Source organism: Urocitellus parryii, chromosome 6 (assembly GCF_045843805.1).
Source record: "Urocitellus parryii isolate mUroPar1 chromosome 6, mUroPar1.hap1, whole genome shotgun sequence".
Classification (NCBI taxonomy): domain Eukaryota; kingdom Metazoa; phylum Chordata; class Mammalia; order Rodentia; family Sciuridae; genus Urocitellus; species Urocitellus parryii.
The window spans coordinates 23370309-23393876 of record NC_135536.1 but is presented as its reverse complement, the minus strand read 5'-3'; the positions used below and the strand labels follow the sequence as shown (position 1 = coordinate 23393876).

Sequence of the window (23568 nt, the reverse complement as noted above, 5' to 3'; positions counted from 1 at the left end):
TTTAAGTTGTTTGGGTATAAACCGAGGAGTGGGATTACTGGGTCAAATGGTGGTTCTATTCCAAGTTTTCCAAGGAATCTGATACTGCTTTCCAGATTGGCTGCACCAATTTGCAGTACCACCAGCAATGTATCAGTGTGCATTTTTTTCCCACATCCTTGCCAACACTTATGGTTGTTTATATTCTTGATAGCTGTCATTCTGACTAGAGTGAGATTAAATCTTAGCTGTCATTCTGACTGAAGTGAGATTAAATCTTGAGAGTAGTTTTGATTTCCATTTCTCTAATTGCAAGAGATGTTGAACATTTTTTCAAATATCTGTTGATTGATTGTATATCCTCTTCTGAGAAGTATCTGTTCAGTTCCTATAGTCCTTGAAACTCTAGCCAGAACAATTAGACAGATGAAAGAAATTAAAGGGATATAGATAGGAAAAGAAGAACTCAAATTATCACTATTTGCTGATGATATGATTCTATACCTAGAAGACCCAAAAGACTCCATAAGAAATCTTCTAAAACTAATAAATGAATTCAGCAAAGTAGCAGGATATAAAATCAATACCCATAAATCAAAGGCATTTCTGTACATCAGTGACAAATCCTCAGAAAGAGAAACTAAGAAAACCACCCCATTTACAATATCCTTAAAAAAATAAAATAAAATACTTGGGAATCAATGAAAGAGGTGAAAGACCTCTACAATGAACACTACAGAATGTTAAAGAAATAAATTTAAAAAATCCTTAGAAGAAGAAAAGATCTACCTTGTTCTTGGATAGGCAGAATTAATATTGTCAAAATGACCATACTACCAAAAACACTATATGGATTAAATGCAATTCCAGTAAAAATTCCAAAGACATTCCTCATAAAAAGAGAAAAAGCAATCATGAAATTCATCTGGAAAAATAAGAGACCCAGAATAGCCCAAACAATCCTTAGCAAGAAGAGTGAAGTTTGTGACATTAATATTCCAGACCTTAAACTATACTACAGAGCAACAGTAACAAAAGCAGCATGATATTGGCACCAAAATAGACCTATAGACCAATGTTTCAGAATAGAGGACACAGAGAAAAACCCACATAATTACAATTACCTCATATTAGACAAAGGCACCAAAAACATATGTTGGAGAAAAGATAGCCTCTTCAAGAAATGGTGCTAGTAAAACTGTAAATCCACATGTAACAAAATGAAATTAAAACTCTATTTCTCACCATGCACAAAACTCAACTCAAAGTGGATCAAGGACTTAGGAATTAAACCAGAGACCTTGTGCCTAATGGAAGAAAAAGTAGGCCCAGATCTCTATCATGTCGAATTAGGCCCCACTTCCTTAGTAAGACTCCTATAGCACAAGAATTAAAACCAAGAATCAATAAATGGGATGGATTCAAACTAAAAAGCTTCTTCTCAGCAAAAGAAACAGTCAGTGAGGTGAATAGAGAGCCTACAGAATGGAAGCAAATCTTTACTATAAGCACATCAGATAGAGCACGAATCTCTAGGATATATAAAGCACTCAAAAACCTTAACACCAAAAAAACAAATAACCCAATCAATAAATGAGCCAGTAGATTTATAGAGAGACTTATGGCTGCCTGTGAGAAATATCTTAATTTGAAAAATTACCAAAGCTGGCCATAAAATGTTTAGACAGTTGAATATATTTTCTTTCTTTGCCTAAAATTCCACAAATCTTGATGCTTTCTACTTAATGTCTTCTAACCACTTCCATCTAGGTGCCTTTTTAGGGCCTTATCAAAGTCACAATACCAAAATGAAACATCAGGAGAAATATGACCTCCATGTTCCTGTCATGGTGCTGTTTTTATCTACAAGCTCTCAAATGTCATAATTGATGAAATTTTCTGATGTTCAACTGTCATTACTTCTTACTCTCCTCTTCCATGTTTCGTTATATTAAATAGATCTGGGAAGTTTTCCATGGCTTAACATGAGAGATAAAAATTCTTGCCTATCAGATTCTGAGGTGCCATTTCTAACTGGAGATACAATCCATATTGAAAAGTGCTGCCAGATTAGAATAGCAGTGAGTTTATGTGGATACAAAATCACTTGGTAAAATGATTAGAACAGGAAAGAAAAATGCTTAGCTTTTGGAATAAAATAATCATGATATAATGATGACAAAACCATTTATCAGAAACTGATAAATATTTATTTAATGAATCTATGAATATTAATCAGCAAAAATGAGAGTTATCACCTTTGGATTTGACCTATTTCTTGTGACTTATTTTGGTACATTATTTTGTAACTATCTAGCTATTTTAAATGACAGAATTATCAAATTGAACGCACAACATTTCAGGCCCATGGTAAACTAAACAAATACATTATTATGTAAATAAGAATCCATTAAATAATATTGAAATTCCAATAGTTTGGATAATAGTGGACTTAAACGCATGTTCATCTAATGTTACTGAATATTAATTGGTAAAAACTGTGTGCCAAGTACAATGTAGAGTGCTAAACAGTGGTGAACAAAATAGGCACTCTCCTATCTTCAATGAGTTCACTCTTTGGTGGAGGAAACAAACAGTAAACAAAAGTCACTCAAACATCAAGGGGCTTTATAATTATTATTCTGAGGAATATTTTAAAGGAAAATTGTAACACATGGTGGTCTTATAATAGAAATCACCTTCAAAACTAAACTCTAATGCCTCCTTTAAGAACATTTCACATAAGCTGAAAGCTGAAAAACAGGCATAGAAAGAGAAGGAGAGGAGGCATAGAAGGTGGAAGACAGTATTCTGAGCCATGGGACTCATACCTTGCTTAGGCTGCTGAGGACAGTTTATTGGCATTCACTGAGTATTCACAGAGTGAATTCTAGTGGGTAATGGGATTCATACATAGTCTAACTCTTTGTACAAGATCACATATTTCTGATGAGTTATATGCAAAAATCTTCCTTTTGATGATTTGAATTTTATTATAAAAATAACTTCTTTTACTCAATTTATAGTTATTAACAATATCCAAACAAAAAATTTTGCTTAATTAACATTTTATCTTGGGTGATTTGACTTTTCTGAGAAGTGTAAGATCTAAAAAAAAGATTATATAAATATATATATTTTTATATATATTCTCTCTCTATATATTTTTAAAGCAAATTGGGTAATATTATAAAGGTACTTGGGGTGATTATTTGTATGATTCATGATAAAATTTTCTCAAACTTAGCACATGAATATTATGATCATGTACTAGTCCTGAAGTTTAATTTTCTCATGAGTTGCATTTTCTTAAATCCAATTTAAGAACTGGTACAGGACTTTATTACTTACGGCTCAAGTGTGAAAATCGTGGACTAGACAGGAAGCGACTGTAATCCTGCCAAGAAGATGAGTGAACTAATCCATGAGCATGGGAATCTTCAACAAAGCTTCTGTCATCCTAAGAAAGAAAGCAGGACATTTTGGTTCAGTTATTACAAAATGTAAGGACCAAGGCTCAAATGTGCTGAAACTGAGACAGAATCTCAATATGCAAACTATACTACATGTGAATAGTTTAATACAATTATAATCTTTGAAAAAAATAAAATATATATTAAAGAAAATATACTAAAAAAAGAAATCACTCATTGCTATGGCAGCATGACATATTTCTTTCCAGTCTTTTTTTGACGTCTATGAATAGGATTTATAAACACGGTTATAAAATTGTGTTATTTACATTTACTCTATAAACATTTTGGGAGTCATTATATTATCCTAACCTTCAGCTCAGTGATTACTCATATGCTATCTGGTGGATGTAACAAGTTTTGCTCAGCCATTATTTTACTTGGCATTTAGGTGGTTTCCAGTGTCTTACTCCTATAAATAACACTCTGAGAAATATCTTTAAATATATAACCTTTTCCATATTTAGGTCTATTCCTTATGACAAATTCTTAGGTGGAAACACTGAGTCAATAAAAATAATTTGATATTTTTAAATACATTTAGCTGGCCTGCCTTCCATTATGATTAATCTTCTTACACATTCAGCAAAAGTTTAAGACAAACAAAAATGACCACACAAAAGGTCTCTCTTTTCATGTGTTGTACGAATGTGTCCTTCTACCCAAATCTTAGCTGAAAAAGATGATTACAACTTTAAATAAGTTTACTAATTAAGCAGATTAAAGTGGGTGATTTAATATACATTAATAAAGAGTAAAATAATAGCAGTTTTCTCATGAATTTTTTTCTAATTATTTATTATTCTTTTTTCTTTATTTTATTCATTCATTTAATAATAATTTATTGGACACATATTATGTACTGAACAAAGAACAAACAAGACATTGATCAGGAAACCTTAAGGCTGGCAGGAGAGAAAGGTATAACAAACTACACAAAATATATTATTAAAAATTGTGATAATTGCTATAAGAGCAAGAAATAATAGGAATATGCCAATTTAGACTTGAGATCCAAAGAGATCCTTCTGGAAATTGATACTGAAGGCAGTATTTCAATGCTGGGTATGAAATCAGTGAGTCACCTAAGGGGAAGCTTATGGGTAGGGATGGGAAAACTAAAAGGGAGGTAGGGAAGGAGGGAATGATGTCACAGACCATGTGAGTACTGAAGTGAAAAAGAGTTGGTGTGTTTGAAGAACACATGGAAGACCTCATGGATTAGGAATACTGAGCCTCTGCAGAGGAAGGTGATCATAGTAGGTCCAGATGTGGGTAAAGGGACTTTTTTTCTTAAATACAATCAGAAGGCAATCAAGAGTTTTAAAAAGTAGAATAATAGCTTTGAGTTACATTTTCAAAGATTACTTTGGCCAATGTGTGGAGAACATATTGGAGTGGGCAAGTGTTGAGGTGGGAATACCAATTAAAAGGCTGTGACGGGGGATAACTATGAGTCTGGAGAGTGGAAGAGATCAAGAATTTTGCTAATGATTACATAGCAAAAGGTGGCTCTAAAAGATTCCTCAAAACATGGTCCCCACCTAGTAAGGCCTCAGGTAGCTTGATGAATTAGGTGTCATTCTCTGCACCAGCTACCAACTTCTTAATTTTTTGTCACCAAGAAAGGCAAAAAGAAGTTTGTACATATTTGTAAATGGGCAATTTATTTTGAGCAAAAAAGGCATGTATATAGATCTTAGCCTTTTAGCCTTTATGTATTAAGGAATTTAGTTCTACGTAAGATGCAGATCCTGAGGTTTTCAACCACATGATTTTTTTTTTTTTTTAGTGCTAACACATTATGGGGATTTCATTAGAAATAGGTGCTGCTCACTGTAGGATTTCTGGGAAAGAAATTGTGTCTCAAGTATACTCCAACAACCACTTTTAAATACTCCAACAACCAGGGGAAATTAGAGTCAGACAAGCTAGTATTGTGGTAGTTCAGATGTGGATACTAAAGGCCTGGCTGGAGTTGGAAAATGCATAAATAGAAAGGAAGGTGATGGTCTCCACTAATGCTAGAGAACTCCACTAAATCATGGTTTAGTCTGTAAGTACAAAAAAAAAAGTGTAATGATATGGTTTCCTACTAAAAGATGCTTTGATGACTATGGCATGATAAGAGAAAAGAAAGACAAGAGAAAGCAAGATAAAGCAAATACACATTTTGCCCACTGACACTGGAACTGGAAAGATGAGAAAGGGTAGACTGCAAGATTGGGCATTTTCATGGAGAAGCTCCTGTATGATGACCTCAAATGTGTCTACTGGAGGAATAATGAAGATAATTAAATAATATTCATTTTTCCTCAATGGCTTGATTCTAAAATTTAAAACAAAATCAACTAGCATCAAAACACAGGTTATATCTTTTCCATTTTACAAAAATAATATATATTTAATGATAAAACCAGCTTCTAGGAATACAAGGCTAAAATAAGGCACTGACATATTTCATTCCTTAGCCAATTTGGAAAATAAAACAAAACATTTAGAAGAAAAAAATAATCCATCAAATTAGCTTATTAACCCAATTTAAGAGTACAATTTTCCAGTTTTTGTTTATAAATATCTATTTATAAACCATTTGTTGAGTATTTTGTTTCCTGCTCTTTGTCTCTTTCTCTCACTTAACACATGTGCCTTACATGCTATTCCCAGCTCCTCCTACTTTTTGCAAATAACACTATATGGGAAATTTTCAATCGTCATCATCACAGTTACATCATAGTATATTTTATAAATTTACTGTCATAAACTTAAGGTTGATTCCAGCTTTTTTTTTCCTACTGTAAGTAACCATTTGGTAAACATCTTGGTAAAAAAAGCTATGTTCAAATTTTATTTATTTAATATAGATTACTAGAACTGGGATTTCTGAATAATACATTTTAAGGCTGTTTATTCATATTCATTTCATTTTATTTAAATTGTCATACATAAAGTGAATCATAATATTACCTGTTTATACTTTTAACATCATAAGGATTTCTATTAATGTACCTTTTTCATTCCTAAACTTAGCCTTTTGTATATTCTTTCTACTCAGTCTATTTAGTTGTTTTTTGTTTTCTGTTTAATTTTATAAAGTTTTCTCAAGGAAACCAGCTTTGGTTTAATTTATTTTTTCTACTTATTTGCTTTTTATTTCATTGATTTCTGTTTTTATTCCTTCCTTATTGTTACATACTTTGTGTGTTATTTGCTCTTTGTTTTCTAATTTCTTATGATGGAAGTTTAGATTGATGACTTCAGATCGTTCTTCTTTTTTAGTATACATATGTGATGCTACCAATTTTCCTCTGATCACTTTTTAGTTGTTCCCCATAGATTTTCATAAGTTGTGTTTTTATTTTTATATAGTTAAATATTTATATTTCCTTTGCTTTTCTTTCTTCACCTATCCTTGGATAATTTAAAAATAAGCTGTTTAATTTCTAAATATTTGGGAATACCTTAGACATCTTTCAATTTCTGGTTTCATTCACGTGTAGGAAAACAACATATCATTTCAATCTTCTTAAATTTATTGAATTTTTATCACTCAGAATATATCCTGTCTTGGAGAATGTTCAATATGTACTTGAAAAATATGTGCAATTAGCGATTGTGTGTAGAGATACTACTCTATAAATATTAGTTAGGTGTTGTTGTTTGATATAAAATATTAGGTGTTGTTGGTTGTTTAAGACTTCTATATCAGGACTGATTTTTATTCTTATGATTTTGTTAATGATTAAAAGAAGAATATTAAAATTTCCAACTACAATTACAGATTAGTCTATTTTTCTTTTTGGCTCTACCCATTTTTGCTTCAAATATTTTGATACTTTGTTAATAGGTGAATATACACTTAAAGCTGTTATCCTTCCTTTTATGTTTGATTTATTTATCATCCAACTACTCACATTTATTTTTTTTCACACATAGAAAATGAGGAGGTTCAATTTTAATATAGCTTTCAGTACTAACATTTTATATCTTCGAAGAACTGTCAGAATCTCCCATATTACCTTGAAATAGAACCAGAGAAATTAACATTGAAAGAAATATATTTCATAATCTCTTTGCATAATCAGTATTCTAGAATATGAAAAAAATACTTTCATCTCCTCCAATTCTATATTGCTATTTAATCTGTGGAATTTCTATAGAAGTAAATTTTAGAAGGTGATTATATTCTTTTAACTCTTGCCTGTTGTTGAATCAAATTCTTAAATACAAAAAAGAAATATTTATTAAAAAGAAAGAGTCTTTGTAATTTCAATAAACTCAGCTTTTGCTTTTACCAATTCTTATATCCTTAGTACAAGGACCTATTTTTATTGCTATCTTAAGTCTCAACAAGCTAGTTAGCCAGGATTCTCTGAAAAAATTCCATTGGATGAAGAAACTTGCATTTTCTAATATTTTCACTGGGCTTCTTCCACTTCTCTTTCATAACCCACATTGTAATTTCTTAAAATCTGTTCCAACCTGCTATATTTCTTTGCTAAACTGATATCTAATGATTAATATTTATGGATGCCCACCAAATATTTTTCTCTCAGGAATACTATAAGTTCAAAGTTTATAAGATAAATGATACATTTAATTGATGAATTTTAATTTATCCAATCTTTCCCTGGAGAGAAAGAAAAAACACAGGCATTTCTGAATCAGTGGCAGAAATGTTTTCTTGAATTTGTCTCTCATCAAACAATGTACCATCTCTCCATTTATGCTCACTATGAAGTCCCAATATTCCATCAATGCTCAAGCAAGTTTAACCTCTTTCTCAGCAAACTTTATTCCTACTTGAAAGTTCAACCTTGCAGATGGTTGCCTTAAAATCTGCCCTTAGTAACTCGTTCTGCATGCTCGCTAAATTAGATTTTAATCTCCATGAGAGTGAGGCTTTGATTACCTTCATCTTCCCATCTTTCCATCACATATGATCATTTCTTTTTTGTTATGTTTTTCTGTTTATTTGTTCTAATTAGTTATACATGACAATAGAATGCCTACATCAGACATAAATGGAATATAACTTCTCATTCTTCTGGTTGAACATGATATAGAATTACACCAGTTGTGTAACCATATATGCACATAGGGTAATAATGTCTGATTCATTCTACTACCCTTCGTATCCATACCTCTCCCTTTCCCCCTGTCTAGTTCAAATTACGTCTATTCTTCCCTAGATGCCTCCTGCCTCCATAAGCCTTACTGTGAATTAGCATCTGCATATCAGAGAAAACATTAGGGCACTGGGTCTTTGGGATTGGCTTATTTCACTTAGCTTGATATTCTCCAGCTCCATCTATTTACCAGCAAATTCCATAATTTCATTTATCTTTAAGGATGAATAATATTCTATTGTGCATGTATACACCACATTTTTTTTATCCATTCATCTGTTGAAGGGCACCTAGGTTGGTTCCATAGTTTAGCTATTGTGAATTGAGCTGCTATAAACATTTGAGGTACATGTGATAAAGATTTTCTCCCATTCTGTAGGCTCTCTCTTCACATTCTTGGTTGTTTCCTTTCCTGTGAAGAAGCTTTTTAGTTTGATTTCACCACATTTTCTGATTCTTGATTTTACTTCTTGCGCTACAGGAGTGTGGCCATTTTGACATCGTTAATTCTGCCTATCCAAGAGCATGGGAGATCTTTCCGTCTTCTAAGATCTTCTTCAATTTTTTTTTTCCTTAGTGTTCTATAGTTTGCATTGTAGAGGTCTTTTGCCTCTTTGGTTAGATTGATTCCCAAGTATTTTATTTATTTATTTGAGGCTGTTGTGAATGGGGTAGTTTCCCTAACTTTGCTTTCAGTGGATTCATCATTGATGTATAGGGACATATTTAATTTATGAGTGTTCATTTTATATCCTGCTACTTTGCTGAATTCACTTATTAGTTCTAGGAGTTTTCTGTTGGACTTTTTTGGGTTTTCTAAATATGGAATCATGTCATCAACAAATAGTGATAGTTTGAGTTCTTCTGTTCCTATTCTTATCGCTTTAATTTCTTTTTCCTATCTAATTGCTCTGGCTGGAGTTCCAATGATGATGTTAAATAAAAGTGGTGAAAGAGGGCATCCTTGTCTTGTTCCAGTTCTTGAAATGCTTTCAATTTTTTTCCACCTAGAATGATGTTGGCCTTGGGTTAGCCTATATAACTTTTACAAAATTAAGATATGATGTTTTTCTAGTGTTTTGAACATGAAGGATGCTGCATTTTGTCAACTGCTTTTTCTGCTTCTATTGAGATAATCATGTGAGTTTTGTCTTTAAGTCTTGATGTGGTGAATTACATTCATTGATTTCTGTATGTTGACCCAAACTTGCATCCCCGGGATGATCCCCATTTGATGGTAGTGCCTTATCTTTTTAACATGTTTGTATGCAATTTGCCAGAATTTTATTGAGAATTTTTGCATCTATGAACATAGATATTGGTCTGAAGTTTTCTTTCCTTGATGTGTCTTTGTCTGGTTTGGTATCAGGGTGATACTAGCTTCACAGAATGAGTTCGGAAGGGTTCCCTCCTTTTCTATTTCACGAATAATTTAAGGAGTATTGGTGTTAATTCTTCTCTGAAGGTCTGGTAGAACTCGGCTGAGAATCTGTCTGGTTCTGGGCTTTTCATGGTTGGTACGCTTTTGATGGTGTCTTCTATTTCATTGCTTGAAACTGATCTATTCAAATATGTCCTCCTGATTCAGTTTAGGTAGTTCATATGTCTCTAAAAATTTGTTGATGTCTTCAAGACTTTTTATTTTATTGGACTATAAATTTTCAAAATACTTTCTGATTATCTTCTGTATTTCAGTAGTGTCTGTTATGATATTTCCTCTTTTTATAATTTTTTTTTTAGTAATTTGAGTTTTTTCTGTCTCTTCATTATCGGGGCTAAGGGTTTATCAATTTTATGTATTTTTTTTCAAAGAACCAACTCTATATTTTGTCAATTATTTTGAATTGTTTATTTTGTTTAAATTTCATTGATTTCAGCTCTGATTCAATTATTTCCTGTTTCTACTGCTTTTGGTGTTGATTTGTTTTTTTCCCTAGGTCTTTTAGGTCATTTATTTGTTGGCTTTCTATTCTTTTAATAAATGAGCTCAATGCAATGAACTTTCCTCTTAGCATTGCCTTCAAAGTGTCCCAGAGACTTTGATATGTTGTATCACTGTACTCATTTACCTCTAGGTATTTTTTTATTTCATTTCTGATTTCTTCTGCTATCCATTTGTCATTCAATAATGTATATGATCATCTCTTTATGAAAGTACAGAAATTCCAATTTGCAATTGTGGAAGTTGGGACATGGGAGACACTGTCACATCCTGTTTCTTCATGTAAGAAACTAAGGGGGCTGGATCAGATCTCCTTTAAGTCCTCTAACATTTTACATTTTAACAACCTATTCAGTCTGGATAGACACACTGCACAGGCAGCACTTAAAACCATGCTAACCATCTTTACCATAAGAAATCCAACTGATTCAATAATACTATAAACCCAAAGCAATACTCATGCACCAGAATAACATTCATGAGAATACTGTGCTAGATCAGGTCATCTGAAGCTCAGTAGTTTTTCTAATAATACTAATACACTTATCCTTATTAATTGGTATTACATGGTATAAAATTTTATATTTCTAGAAAACCACTAATAAAAAAACTCTTTATTCCATTTTCATGTATTTTCTGTCTACTTCAGATTTGACTTAATGTGACTTTATTTTCAAAAACCAAATCTACTAACAGTAGATAAAAATTTGTTGCCAACAAGAGCACTTAATAGATCGTGCCACTGAATTAAAGACAGAAACATAAGATGTTTTAGAAATGCTGGCCTCATTTGAAACACTGCTTATTCTCTTAAAGTGAGCATTTTAAAGGAAATGATGATTGTTTGAGTGTATATATTATTAAGTACATGCCTATTAAAAGCTAATAAATTTAACTGATATTCCTTATACTTTTAGTACCTAGAATTTTACATTCGATATTAAAAATGGCCTCTCTGAATTTCTTCACAATCTTTGCTTTTCTAATGTCCCTGTTGAGTAATTTATTTAGTGACTTGTTAAGAGAAAAGGGGTTGGTAAAATGGAGCTCTATTAGGTTTAAAACAATATGCTTAACTAAGTTCCATGCTGATCCTAATAATCAGTCTAATCCATTACTATTTTTAGTTTTTATTAAAATAAAAAAAAATCCCCGTTCAGCTGGCAATATTTTGGGTGATTTGTAAAGAACAAGATGAAATCAACTAAACATTATGGCAGCAGGTTAGTCTTGTTCACTTCAAAAGAACAAAAATCCGTTCAGATTTCATGATTTGATTGCTTACAAAGTTTTGGGTGTGCTGGAAAAATAAACAACTATTTTTTTATTTTTGTTAGAATACCAGAAAGGCTGAAGCTAGAAAAATATTATTTTAAAAAATCACCAACTTAACATGTATGATCTCTGTGTATTCTGGAATCAAAGATGCCACACTGTCCAGGAAAACAGCATTTCCTAAGCTTTGGTATTCTAGTTATATTTTCTTTAATAAGCTCACACAAATTTACCTTTTAATCTTTGTATAAGAGAGGCCTAAAGAATATGACAAATTGGTTGGGATTGAGGGAAGCACAGAGATACATTTGCATACTAGTTCACATATAATTTCTTATCGGAGCATGGAGAACGGAGGCTATAAATAAGATAATTGGGGTATTATAAGGTTAATGCTCCATCAAATTCCCCCAAGATTGCCACTATTATTTCCAAGAAATATCTGTAAAATTACATGAATAATACACTACTGATACTTTTTATAGTCATTAAAATAAAAAATGTTTATGCATCATCTACAATCTTGAGTTTCACTAGGAGTTATGTGTAGTATGTTTTCAAAGCCACTGTCGTAGAAGATTTAAGTTAGAAATAGCTGACTTGAGAGAGAAAGTGCTAAAAGCCATTAATTGCTATAAGTAAGGCATAAATACATCACAGAGAGATTTAATGAGGGAGAAATGACTTCCAGGGACAAACATTTACTTATATCGCACATGTGCTTACCTCAAACAAATACAACAAAGGACTTTGCAATCTCTGTCTTCATAAATGCTGCTGAAAGCCATTATCCAGACATCCTCACCCACTTCATCTTACCCTGTGCAGCATCTGCTTTGTTAAAAAGCGGTTGCAAAAATGCCAAAAAACATTCACTGGAGAAAAGGTAGCCTATTTAACAAATGGTGCTGGAAAAACTGGAATCCATATGTAGCGAAATGAAATTAAACCTCTATCTCTCACCCTGCACAAAAATCAACTCAAAGTGAATTAAAGTCTTAGGCACTAGAATAGAGATGCTGCACCTAATAGAAGAAAAAATAAGCCAAAATCTTCACCCTGTTGGCCTAGGATCTGACTTCCTTAACAAGACTCCTAAAACACAAGAAGTAAAATTAAGAATTAATAAATGGAATGGATTCAAATTAAAAACCTTTTTCTCAGCAAAGGAAACAATAAAGGGAGGAGAAAGCCTACAGATTGGGAGAAAATCTTCACCACACACACCTCCGATAAGGCATTAATTTCTAGGATATATAAAGAACTCAAAAACTTAACACCAAATTTGTTGATAAGAAAACAACAAATAACCCAATCAATAAATGGGCTCAGGAACTGAACAGATACTTCACAGAAGAAGAAATACAATTTATCAATAAATATATGAAAAAGTGTTCAACATCTCTAGCAATTAGAGAAATGCAAATCTAAACTACTCTAAGATTTTATCTCCTGTCAGAATGGCAATCATCAAGAATACAGGCAACAATAAATGTTGGCGAAAATGTACACTCAACGCATTGCTGGTGGGACTGCAAATTGGTGCAGGCAATATGGAAAGCACTATGGAGATTCCTTGGAAAACTGGGAATAGAATCATATTTTACCCAGCTATCCCATTCTTTGGTTTATACTCAAAGGATTTGAAATCAGCATACTCTAGTGACACAGCCACATCAATATTTATAGCAGCTCAATTCACAAGAGCTAGACTATGGAATCAACCTAGGTGTCCCTCAATAGATGAATGGAAAAAGAAAATGTGGTATATATACTCAATGGAATATTACTCAGCTAAAAAGATGACTAAAATTATGGCATTTGCCAGTAAATAGTTGGAGTTGGAGAATATTATGCTAAGTGAAATAAGACAATCCCACAAAACCAAAGGCCAAGTGTTTTCTCTAATAAGTGGATACTATTTCACAATAAGGTGGGGGGCAATAGGGAAGAATAGTGTTACCTTAGATTAGGTAGAGGGAGTGATGGGAGGGAAATGGAGGGAATGTGGGGACAGAAGAGATAGTAGAATGAAACAGACATTATTACTGTATGTATATATGTGACTGCATGACCAATATGATTCTGCAACATGTACACACAGAAAAATGAGAAATTATATCTCATCTATGTATAATATATCAAAGTACATAAATGGATTCTACTGTCATGTATAATTAAAACAAATTAAAAATTTTTTTTAAAGCAGCTGCATACTAACTCTTCAACTAGAAGTTAAAAACCATGATTTTCCTTATAGGAGGAAGGAAAATAGGAAAAAAAATGCTTTCTGTGATTTTACTAAAAAATTCCAATGCTAATTAAAACCATATATTTAGTACTGGTAAAGGTAACAAATAGAGATTTCTTGGACAAACTCATGCTCCTCTGTGAATTCAGATTAGCAATGCTGTGTTACTGGCTGACTTTGGGACATTTTGTTCTATTTGAAACAGCTGGGACGCAAGGGAGCTTGTATGTCCTACAGAAACTCAATTAGGCCGGATGGAAAAGAGGCCATGAATGCTTCTGTAGTCTACAGAGAGGCAGTGAAAATGTGTTAGATTCAGTTTTGAACTGAATTCTAAATATAAGTTTTTAAATCAGGCTTTGTTCAATTAGCTTGGCCATCTTAATACAACATAATATTATTGTATTTTTATAATATGCCCTTATAATTGAGTTTCTTGTGCACTGCTCAAAATCTCAACAGGTTTCTAGAAATCTGATCATTTGTGTTCTGGTGATCTCATTCTTGGTGAATTAGATCAGCTCCAGCCTTGGGTTGAAAGAGAACTTGACTTGCCCACTTGCCAGTCCTCTCCAATGGTTGTGTGGTCATGCTGGATGTTTCAGTGCTTTTTAAAAAACAGCAACAACATGAAAGAAGCCAGCTGCCAACACAGTTCTGCTATTCCAACAATTATTTGTCTGTCAACAGCAATATGGGCAGACTTCTACAACTGAAATGCTAACAAAGGACCTTTTGCAAATTCAGATGTGAATAAAACACTTCTCTGCACTTTGTCATTATAAATCTCTTTTCAAAAGCCTTGTGAGCATCTTTCTTTTCTCTGAACCATGAAAGAGGTTTATTGGGGTCACCTTTATTACATTTATCCTTTTCTCTTTTGTACTTCTATTTGTGTTTGTGTGAAGGTTTTAAACTGCTAAGGGTTGGCAGTGATTTTTCTTATGCCATTCTCTTGAGTCCCTAGCACAGTGCATTGTGTATTAGTAGAAACCCAATAAATATTCAGAAAATAACAACAAACATGAATATCCTCTGATTGGAACAGGAACTCCAAAAGGGCTCACTGATTTATGCCATGAATGTTTCAGGCATATAGATGGTGCTCAACAAATACATATTGAATGGATGGATACTTTTATGCTTTTCCAAAGGGCTTGGGCAGTATTTGATAAATAAGGAAAAGGAAATATTTCATATAATATATAAAAGAAGATTGCCAATTTCCTTTCTCTAGACCACGTATTGGTAAATTTCTCTACAGATGGTCAGATAAATACTCAGGCTTTGTGGGCCATATAATTTCTGTTGCAACTACTTAATTCTACAATTAAGTAGTATAAAAGCAGTCATAGAAAACATGTGAATAAGTGGGTGGGTTGTATTTTAATAGACCTTTATTTGCAAAAGTAGTTGGTAGGCAAGATTTAACCCCATGGGCAGTTTGCTAACTTCTGGTCTAGAACAATAATGCAAGATTTATCTGCTAGAATTAAGATGATTAAGTAATTATTCTCCATCTTTCAAGATCACGCTTTTTCCATCTTCATATGCCTATACCCCATCTCCACTCCCAATAGTTACTACAGTGTTTTGCAATATCAAAGCTACAGTATGTTTATTGAGTTAAAAACAATTCTTTACTAACTTATTTCCTGAAACCACGTGCAGTTCTCAGCAGAATCTCTCAACTCCAGTTCTTATAATGTGCCTTTTCTTTGAACTCTGTTCTAACAAAATTGTGGGAAAATTTAATAACTTGCTGAAATACTGTCTTATGAAACTGATGTTGTAGTAAATGGGACATCTTTTCTCTTGGTAGAAAGAGTTCCAATTTCTCTTATTTGTAGCATTTTCTTCAGCATGTTGATGATTTACCAGATTACTGATTATCCACAGAGCCAAGAAATGATTTCTCACACTGCACCTAAACACATGCTTCTTTTGAAGCTGATTTCCTTCTCAGTCTCTTTAAGTAATTGATTTCATAACAAAACATATAAGCAAATGACCACTCATGTCTACCACTGGCAAAAATAGGTTCTCATGTTTCCTCTGCAGAGACTACAAAATATGTGATATTCCCAAGAGTTTTGTGTTGGATTACCACACTATTTCAGGGCAGGCATCTGCTATGTTTAGTGATAGTCTATGTACTCATCACTGAGCTAGAAATACGTTTTAAAATGTATAAGTAGTATTAATGTGGCATAACACCATCAAAAACTATGCTTTCTGATTCTAACGTATACTTGTATCATCTTTTGCAAATTTTCAAACTTGCTTCTCATTTTGCCAAGTGTTGGCCTCTCTTACAAACCAGGCCTGATTTTATCTTTAGCTGCAAATGTAATTTTAAACAGAACTACAATGAGATTACTTGCTGAACATGTTAAACATTCATAGCTTTGCCATATGCTATTACGGAAATTGCATTGATTTATAGCAATTTTAGGTGCCACTAGATAACACTGATTCACCTGACACCAAACCTAGTGTATTAGAAAATAATATTTTAATGTTCTATTTGCATTCAGACCTCTGATGAACTCATGGGTTTGTATTGTGTTAATGTATTTTTGGAGAAAACTTTTACATATTAAAATTTGGTCTTACACTTGGTCACTTCTAGAAAACTTTGTGATCTAAATTTGTATTATATTAGCATAGTATTCAAACATGTAGATTACAGAAACCAGGTAGAGTTAGGTCTTAATACTGATTTGACCATTTAATTACTCTGCAGCCTTGCTTTCTTCAACAGCAAAGAGAGAAAAAATAACGTCCCCAACCTGATAGGGTTGCTGGGAGGATAAAATATAATAATGAACACAAGCTATGAAATACCTACAAGAGGTGATTTCATGTAATTTGTTCTAATATATGCTTAATAATTAGTGATTATCCTTACTTCTTGATGCCTAAATGTTGTATTCCCGTTTAAGGAGAAATGCTTGAGCATATGGAACCTGCTGGGAATGATGGATGATGATCTAGGGAACTTAAAAAATTGCCATAAGAGAGAACAAGGTCACTGCTCTAGTTAATAATACTAATAATACTAATCTATGAAACCAAAGATAAAAAGGAACAAAGTCATAAGAAAGTTATAAGAAAGTCATAACAAAGTTCTCTTCATAGTAGAAATATCAATAATGTGGCATAATTGTGTTAATTTTTGTTTAGGATGGAGGAAGCATAGTGCTCATTTTAAGCATGCTAAAGAGAATTTATGGAAATGAGCACTGAATATTCTATCCAATTATATTCAGAGGAGGGAGTAAGTTTCTTAGAAATAATTGTATTTGGCTATAGTAAGTGAATATATACAGCATACTGAATATTCATAACTATTAAAACTTGTAACAATATAAAGAAAGCCATAGAGCTTTTAGTATTTTTTTTTGGGGGGGGTGGTAATTGGCTTGGAGTGCACATTAGAATATACATTGACTCTAAGTCAGTATTCTTGATACAGGGAAATTTTGCCCTCCAGGGGACATTCAGCAATGTCTGGATGCATTAGGGGTTGTCACAACTTGGGATAGGGAATGTTACTGGCATCTAGTGAGGAGACTCTAGGGATGTTGCTAAATATCATATGATGCATATGACAGTATCTACAACAAAGACTTATCTGGCCCAAAATGTCATAATGCTGAAGTTGAGAAACTTGGCTGTAGGCTAAGAAGTTTTCAAGGCCAAATGGGTTTATCCATCTGTCCCAGATGGGTATTAGGCAGGCCTAGGGAATGATATGTTTTTGCCAATATGGCAAATCCTCTCAGTCTGCTATGTGTTGATTCCATGTTTACAAATCATAAGCAGAAATATTAGCATTAAGTTGATGCACCTGGGAGAAGAATGAGTGGAAATGTGAAGATTATTGCTTACAAAAGACTATATATTAGTTGATCTATGGGGGATTTGAGGGCTGAAAGAAGCTGGACTTACACACAGAGGAGGTCAACCATAGTAAGACTTTGACCAACCAAGTGACTAGGGGTTTCCTGCCTCATGATTTCTTCAGCAGCATCAATTCCCATAAAAATAACTTACTGAGTAACAATGTCATAGACTAAAAGATTAGTTCCCAGTCAAAATGTTGTTGGCACAATTTCTGAATTTTTTTTCTTCTCTAGTCCCATTGAATTGAAAATCTATTCCATGCATCAAAGAAAATCTTTTCTTTCAAAAATGTCCTTCCACAAACACTATGAGGACTGTTTAAGAGGTCGTAAGCTTAAACAGGAATAGTGCTTAAAGACTGAGAATATACATAAAGAACATTACTTTGAGGGTTTTCATTCTGTACTTGGTATCTTCTTGTCGTCGCTGAAAAGGATCTCTGTGAATTCTGAATTTAGGGTATCTCCCATCAGTTCTCTCACATAAACTGTGGGAATTCTGAAAAGAAAAAAAAAAACAATAAAAGATCTAAATTGGTCAGTGAAAGAAAAATCAGTGTTTGAAATTAGAATAAGAAAATATCAATATGTAGATAAGAAATAATCACAGGCATTTTGAGAGCACATAAAGGAAAAAGACACCACCAAGAAAAAAAAGAAAGAAAATGGATAGTGTGGACACTACCATACCACACTGTTTATTTACATTCTTTCAGAAACTAGTTAGTATGTCCGTTAGAAATGACTGGCATTCATTAGATGAAAGGAAAAAGCGTTAGTGACAATTAGCTGCCCAAAGATAGTCAGAGTTACCACACCACTTTTGGATGTTATATATCATATTTCAAAATTATACATGGTATCAAAATATTCTCCTTGTTTAAAAGATACTGCCTTTAAAATTGTAGCCCTTTTACTTCACTTCTCCATAAACAACATTATCTTTTAAATATTATATTACACAGATTTTTTAAATTTAAAGATATCTCAGTCTTCATAAGCATCAAAATTCAAGTAACAGGGAAATGAACTAGGACAATAACTTCGGTCTTTGTACTCTCCGTTCACAGTTCATTGAGTTTTAGAAAGTTTCAGGGATTTGAAAAATACAATCCATTTCTAATAATCTAAAGGTTTTATGTATTTTTAACTTAAGGTGATGTCAAGTTGTTCTCATGAGATTGATTTAGTAAATGGACTTAATTTACCCATATAGATGGCTTTAGAGGACAGACAGAATGGGTTTCGGTTAAGAGGCAGCAAGGCAAAAAACGGAATTAGATCTCACTTCTGACTAGTTTATATACTGCAAGCTTCAGTTTCCCCATCTGTAAAATAAGGAAATAATGCCCATACAGGTTGTCTCTGAAGATTAGAAGAAAATGTATCATATTTAGCTGCTGTTTGCCAAACAGTCTGTGCTATTATGCACACTGGCCATATGTGTGCATAATACTCCTTTCCCTTTTAAAGGTGGAGACTTCACTTTCAATGTATCAGAAAGTACAATTCTGAACTTTGAAAAATATTCTCCCTAGAAATTTTACTATAAAGGCATTTTTATGAGTTTGTGTATACATAAGCTAGATGTGTAGATAATTACTAGCCCTTAGCATAAAAATTAATAATAATAAACCTTTCAGTAACAGTGGTGAACACAACTTTTGAATTGTACTTAGGAACATTCAGTTCAATGAAGATCACTGGGGAACCAGTGAACTGTTACTGGAGGTTAAATTCTGTATGTTTTTATTGGTATAAGTCAGGCATCTGTTTCTCAGTGAAAAGTACCACCTGTTTCCAATACTCTCTCTTGCCCGATCCTTTGTTCACTTAGATGACTTCTGTTAGCACAGAAAAAAAGGGAGAAAAGATATGGGTATAACATATTCCCTGCTATGGACTGAATAAAGATAAAAAGAAATTACATGGTCTTAAATAGTGATTTCAGGATTCTTTGACAGTGAATATACAAGCATATCTCAAGAAAGAATCAAAACTTTAATAATATTGATAATATGTAAGCATATTTCAAGAATGAATAAAAAACCTCAATAAAATATACTATAAATAGTTTTATCCTATTTGTAATAGTCTAGATTTTAGGATGTGTCCAGTCAAGCTAGGATTGATCTCAAAAATATTTAGTTACTGAATTCACACACACACACACACACACACAAGCTATTGTAAGGTAATTTTAAGATGGTATAGATTTTGAGAACCACATCATATCGGGCTGGGGATATGGCTCAAGCGGTAGCGCGCTCGCCTGGCAAGCGTGCGGCCCAGGTTCGATCCTCAGCACCACATACCAACAAAGATGTTGTGTCTGCCGAGAACTAAAAAATAAATATTAAAAATTGCCTCTCTCTCTCCCCCTCTCTCTTAAAAAAAAAAAAAAAAGAAAAAAAAAGAAAAAAAAAAAGAACCACATCATATCACTTCTTCCAGTAAATCAATATGGCATGATCTGGATGCTCTTCCTACCCACTGTATTCTCAAGTAATACATTAGGTTTAAACAGAACTAAATATAAGCTATACTTAAAAAGTTATTTTTTAAGGCAAATGTGAAATTAGATGCTGTGTGGTCTCCCAAGGGAAACCCTCCACATTGTTAGCTGTGGCCATTTATTGATGTTCTGTAAATCATATCAACCCTGTCAAATAAATTACAAATCACCAAAAATGTACATTATGTGCATCCTTAAGAGGATACGGGAAGATCTTCTCCAGATAGGTCCTCTTCTGATATAACTAGGTAACAGTGAAACTTGCTTTGCATTTCTCCTCTGTGAGGAACTTAACAAAAATCACAGTGTATAAACCCTCACGTGTCACTAATTGGCTTGATGTGAAATACTAGTAGTTCTATTAGTAAATAGCATGGGATATGGAATCTAAAACTCTATGTGAATTTAAATTCATTTATCACAGGGATAACCTGGGAACTATTATATCTCTGGACAAATAGTGCCCTATAATCTGTAAAAAAGAAGATAATTCATAAATTAAAAAGTTCCCAATTGTCAATGTAATGTGTAACTCTCTTTAATTATCAGGTTTTTCTAAATTCTTGTTTAGCTTTTGGGAGACAAGTGAACTTCCAGTAGGAGGATAAAGTCTCTATTTTCCTATGTTCTGTTAACACATAATTTCATTTTTTTTCAGTCCAGATATTATAAATGCCAGTAAAATGATAAGATAGATTGTCAGAAGTCCCCAACATTTTTTGGTCCTTCTTCCCTTCTACAATTTTCTTTGCACATCAGGAAGATGTCAAGTGTTCTCACTCAGATAAATATACTGAAAAAGACAAGCCAACTCTTTCTCACTCTGAAGTCTTTGAAACCTTCTAGAAGGCTCAGTTTCTCGGGCACAGACTCCAGATGGTCCAAAGCCACTCGGGTACTCTGAAAGCAAAAACATAAAGAAACCAAACATTATAAAAAATTGATTAATACTCTCATAATCTAAACACTAAAAATGAGATGTACCACTGGTATGAGCAGACCAAACTACAGATTTAGAGGGTCAAATAAAACAGATCTAATAATATTGTATTTCCAAGATAAATATATCTTTTTAAATCAAAAGAATTATTTCCTTTCAAAAAGTATATGAGATGCATTTGCAAATCTGACTCAGATATAAAAACTCTTTCTGGATAATTGCTTTCAACTGATAGGCTATTAAACTTTCTATAGAGCATTTCATATTCTTATTAATTTACAAACCTGCTTCAGTGAGCATCAGAAATAAACCACAAGGTAATACTAAGAAATAGATGAATTTGCACTTACTTATCTATAAAGCATATTAGAGATCCTCAAGTATTATCATTATGAAGAAGAAGAGTTCTCAACAATTATTTTGGTTAAGAAGGAAATGGAAAGCAGTTCTCAAAAAGACAGGAGAAATATCTGAAATTGAATATTTTTCAACAGGGACACAAAATCCTGCTGATTATAAATCAGGAACTTATTATACAATCTTTGATTAGCTGGTCCTGTTATGTCCATCAATATAAGCATTAAGAGGGAATGATTTGGAAATAATTTCAAAGCCAATGAGAAATAAGAGGGTAAGTGATGGAATAACCTTGAGACCTAAGATGGTATAACATGTATGTATCTCTGTATTCTTACTCCGTTCAGAACATATTAGACATCAAATGTTAGCTTTTGAATTTAAAACAAATTGTAATTTTTCAATGAAATTAACAATAAGGCCCATGTCTGATCAATGAGAAGAAAGTGAGTGTCCTGCAAGATCAAGGGCATAACTCTGCAGAGTTCTAGAGAAGTCAGCAGCCACCCAAAGTTTCATGTTCTCTGACATCTCCCTGGTGAATGGTTCTAGATGAAGGACTCTGAATGTATCACTTCTGGACTGAGGCAACTAAGAATCTGTGGCTCCCTCTATCATCCCACCTTCTGCCATGAGGACATCAAGATTCTGCATGCTCCAAATGACACAGAGGAAAGCTGAATGTCATACTGGACTCATGGTAATGAGACAACTTCTAGTTTGTTAAGCTGTAGGATGATTTCAGAGTTTTTTACTTACCAAAACATAGTACAACATTATCATAAATAATTTAATCCAGACTAGTATTAAACAAAGTGTAGGCTAATTTGTTGGTAAACTTTTATTAGGTGGATGGGATCTAATTTATGAGTATGTAAGATTGTTTTTCTCAAGGAGTTCAGATTTTTTTCTTTAACCTTCCAATTTGAAATCCCCTATCTCCCTCTAGAGAGATGCTATTCTTTGCCTGCCATCTCCAATCCAGAGGCTCAATTTCTTCTGAGCATATACCACCTGCATCCCACAGGGTTTTGGTACAGGCAGGGATGGAGATAGGAAGTTAAAGGTCTCTTTGTTGGGGTGGGGATGTGGCTCAAGAGGTAGCACGCTCGCTTGGCATGCGTGCAGCCTGGGTTCGATCCTCAGTACCACATACAAACAAAGATGTTGTGTCCGCTGAAAACTAAAAAATAAATATTAAAATTCTCTCTCCCTTTAAAAAAAAAAAAGGGTCTCTTTGTCATAGAAACTTTCAATGTGCCGATTTCCACCTCCTCTTTCTGCAGAAATTGTACCAGTTACTTCAATTCAAAAGCCTTTCTGGAATTCTGCAGAATGATGTTTGCTTTCCATTGTCATCCCCTTTACAGGTACTTGGGTTCTACCTTTTCAGTTCCGAGATACTTTACCACTCTCAGTGTTCTGCAACTTGGAGGTATAGCTACTTTGTCACTTACAAATTTTAAAAAGGCCACAAATACCCTTTGCAATTTTGAATAGAAAATTGTAGGTACTGTTTCTTGAAGTTCAAAAAGTCTTCTTTTTCAAGGTCTATTTATAGGATTTAGTATGTTGTTCCTCCTGCTTAACATTTATATCATTGCTAGTCTTTCTGCTGCATGTACTCACTTAAACTACTATGCATTTTAAATGACTTCATTTAATTTTTTCATGTGTAGGAAAGATTCATCAAAATGACATTTCTTAATATAGTCCGCAACATGCAGATTTAGGAGAGCAGGTAGTTTTAGCTACCATATATTCTACGCTTATTTAAATAACAAAATATTTGAAAGAAT

The 23568-nt window shown here is 33.2% G+C and overlaps 1 protein-coding gene across 1 annotated transcript in view; it reads right to left on the bottom strand.

Moving 5' to 3' along the window:
• The window catches only part of Cep128 (centrosomal protein 128), a 373328-nt gene that overhangs the window by 6054 nt on the left and 343706 nt on the right, over positions 1-23568 (bottom strand). Inside the window, exons 21-23 of the mRNA XM_077799967.1 lie at positions 21295-21372; positions 18343-18456; positions 3331-3439 (exon numbers count right to left, since the gene is read on the bottom strand). Of these exons, the coding sequence (XP_077656093.1) occupies positions 3331-3439; positions 18343-18456; positions 21295-21372 (301 nt within the window). The remainder of the gene's footprint in view (positions 1-3330; positions 3440-18342; positions 18457-21294; positions 21373-23568) is intronic.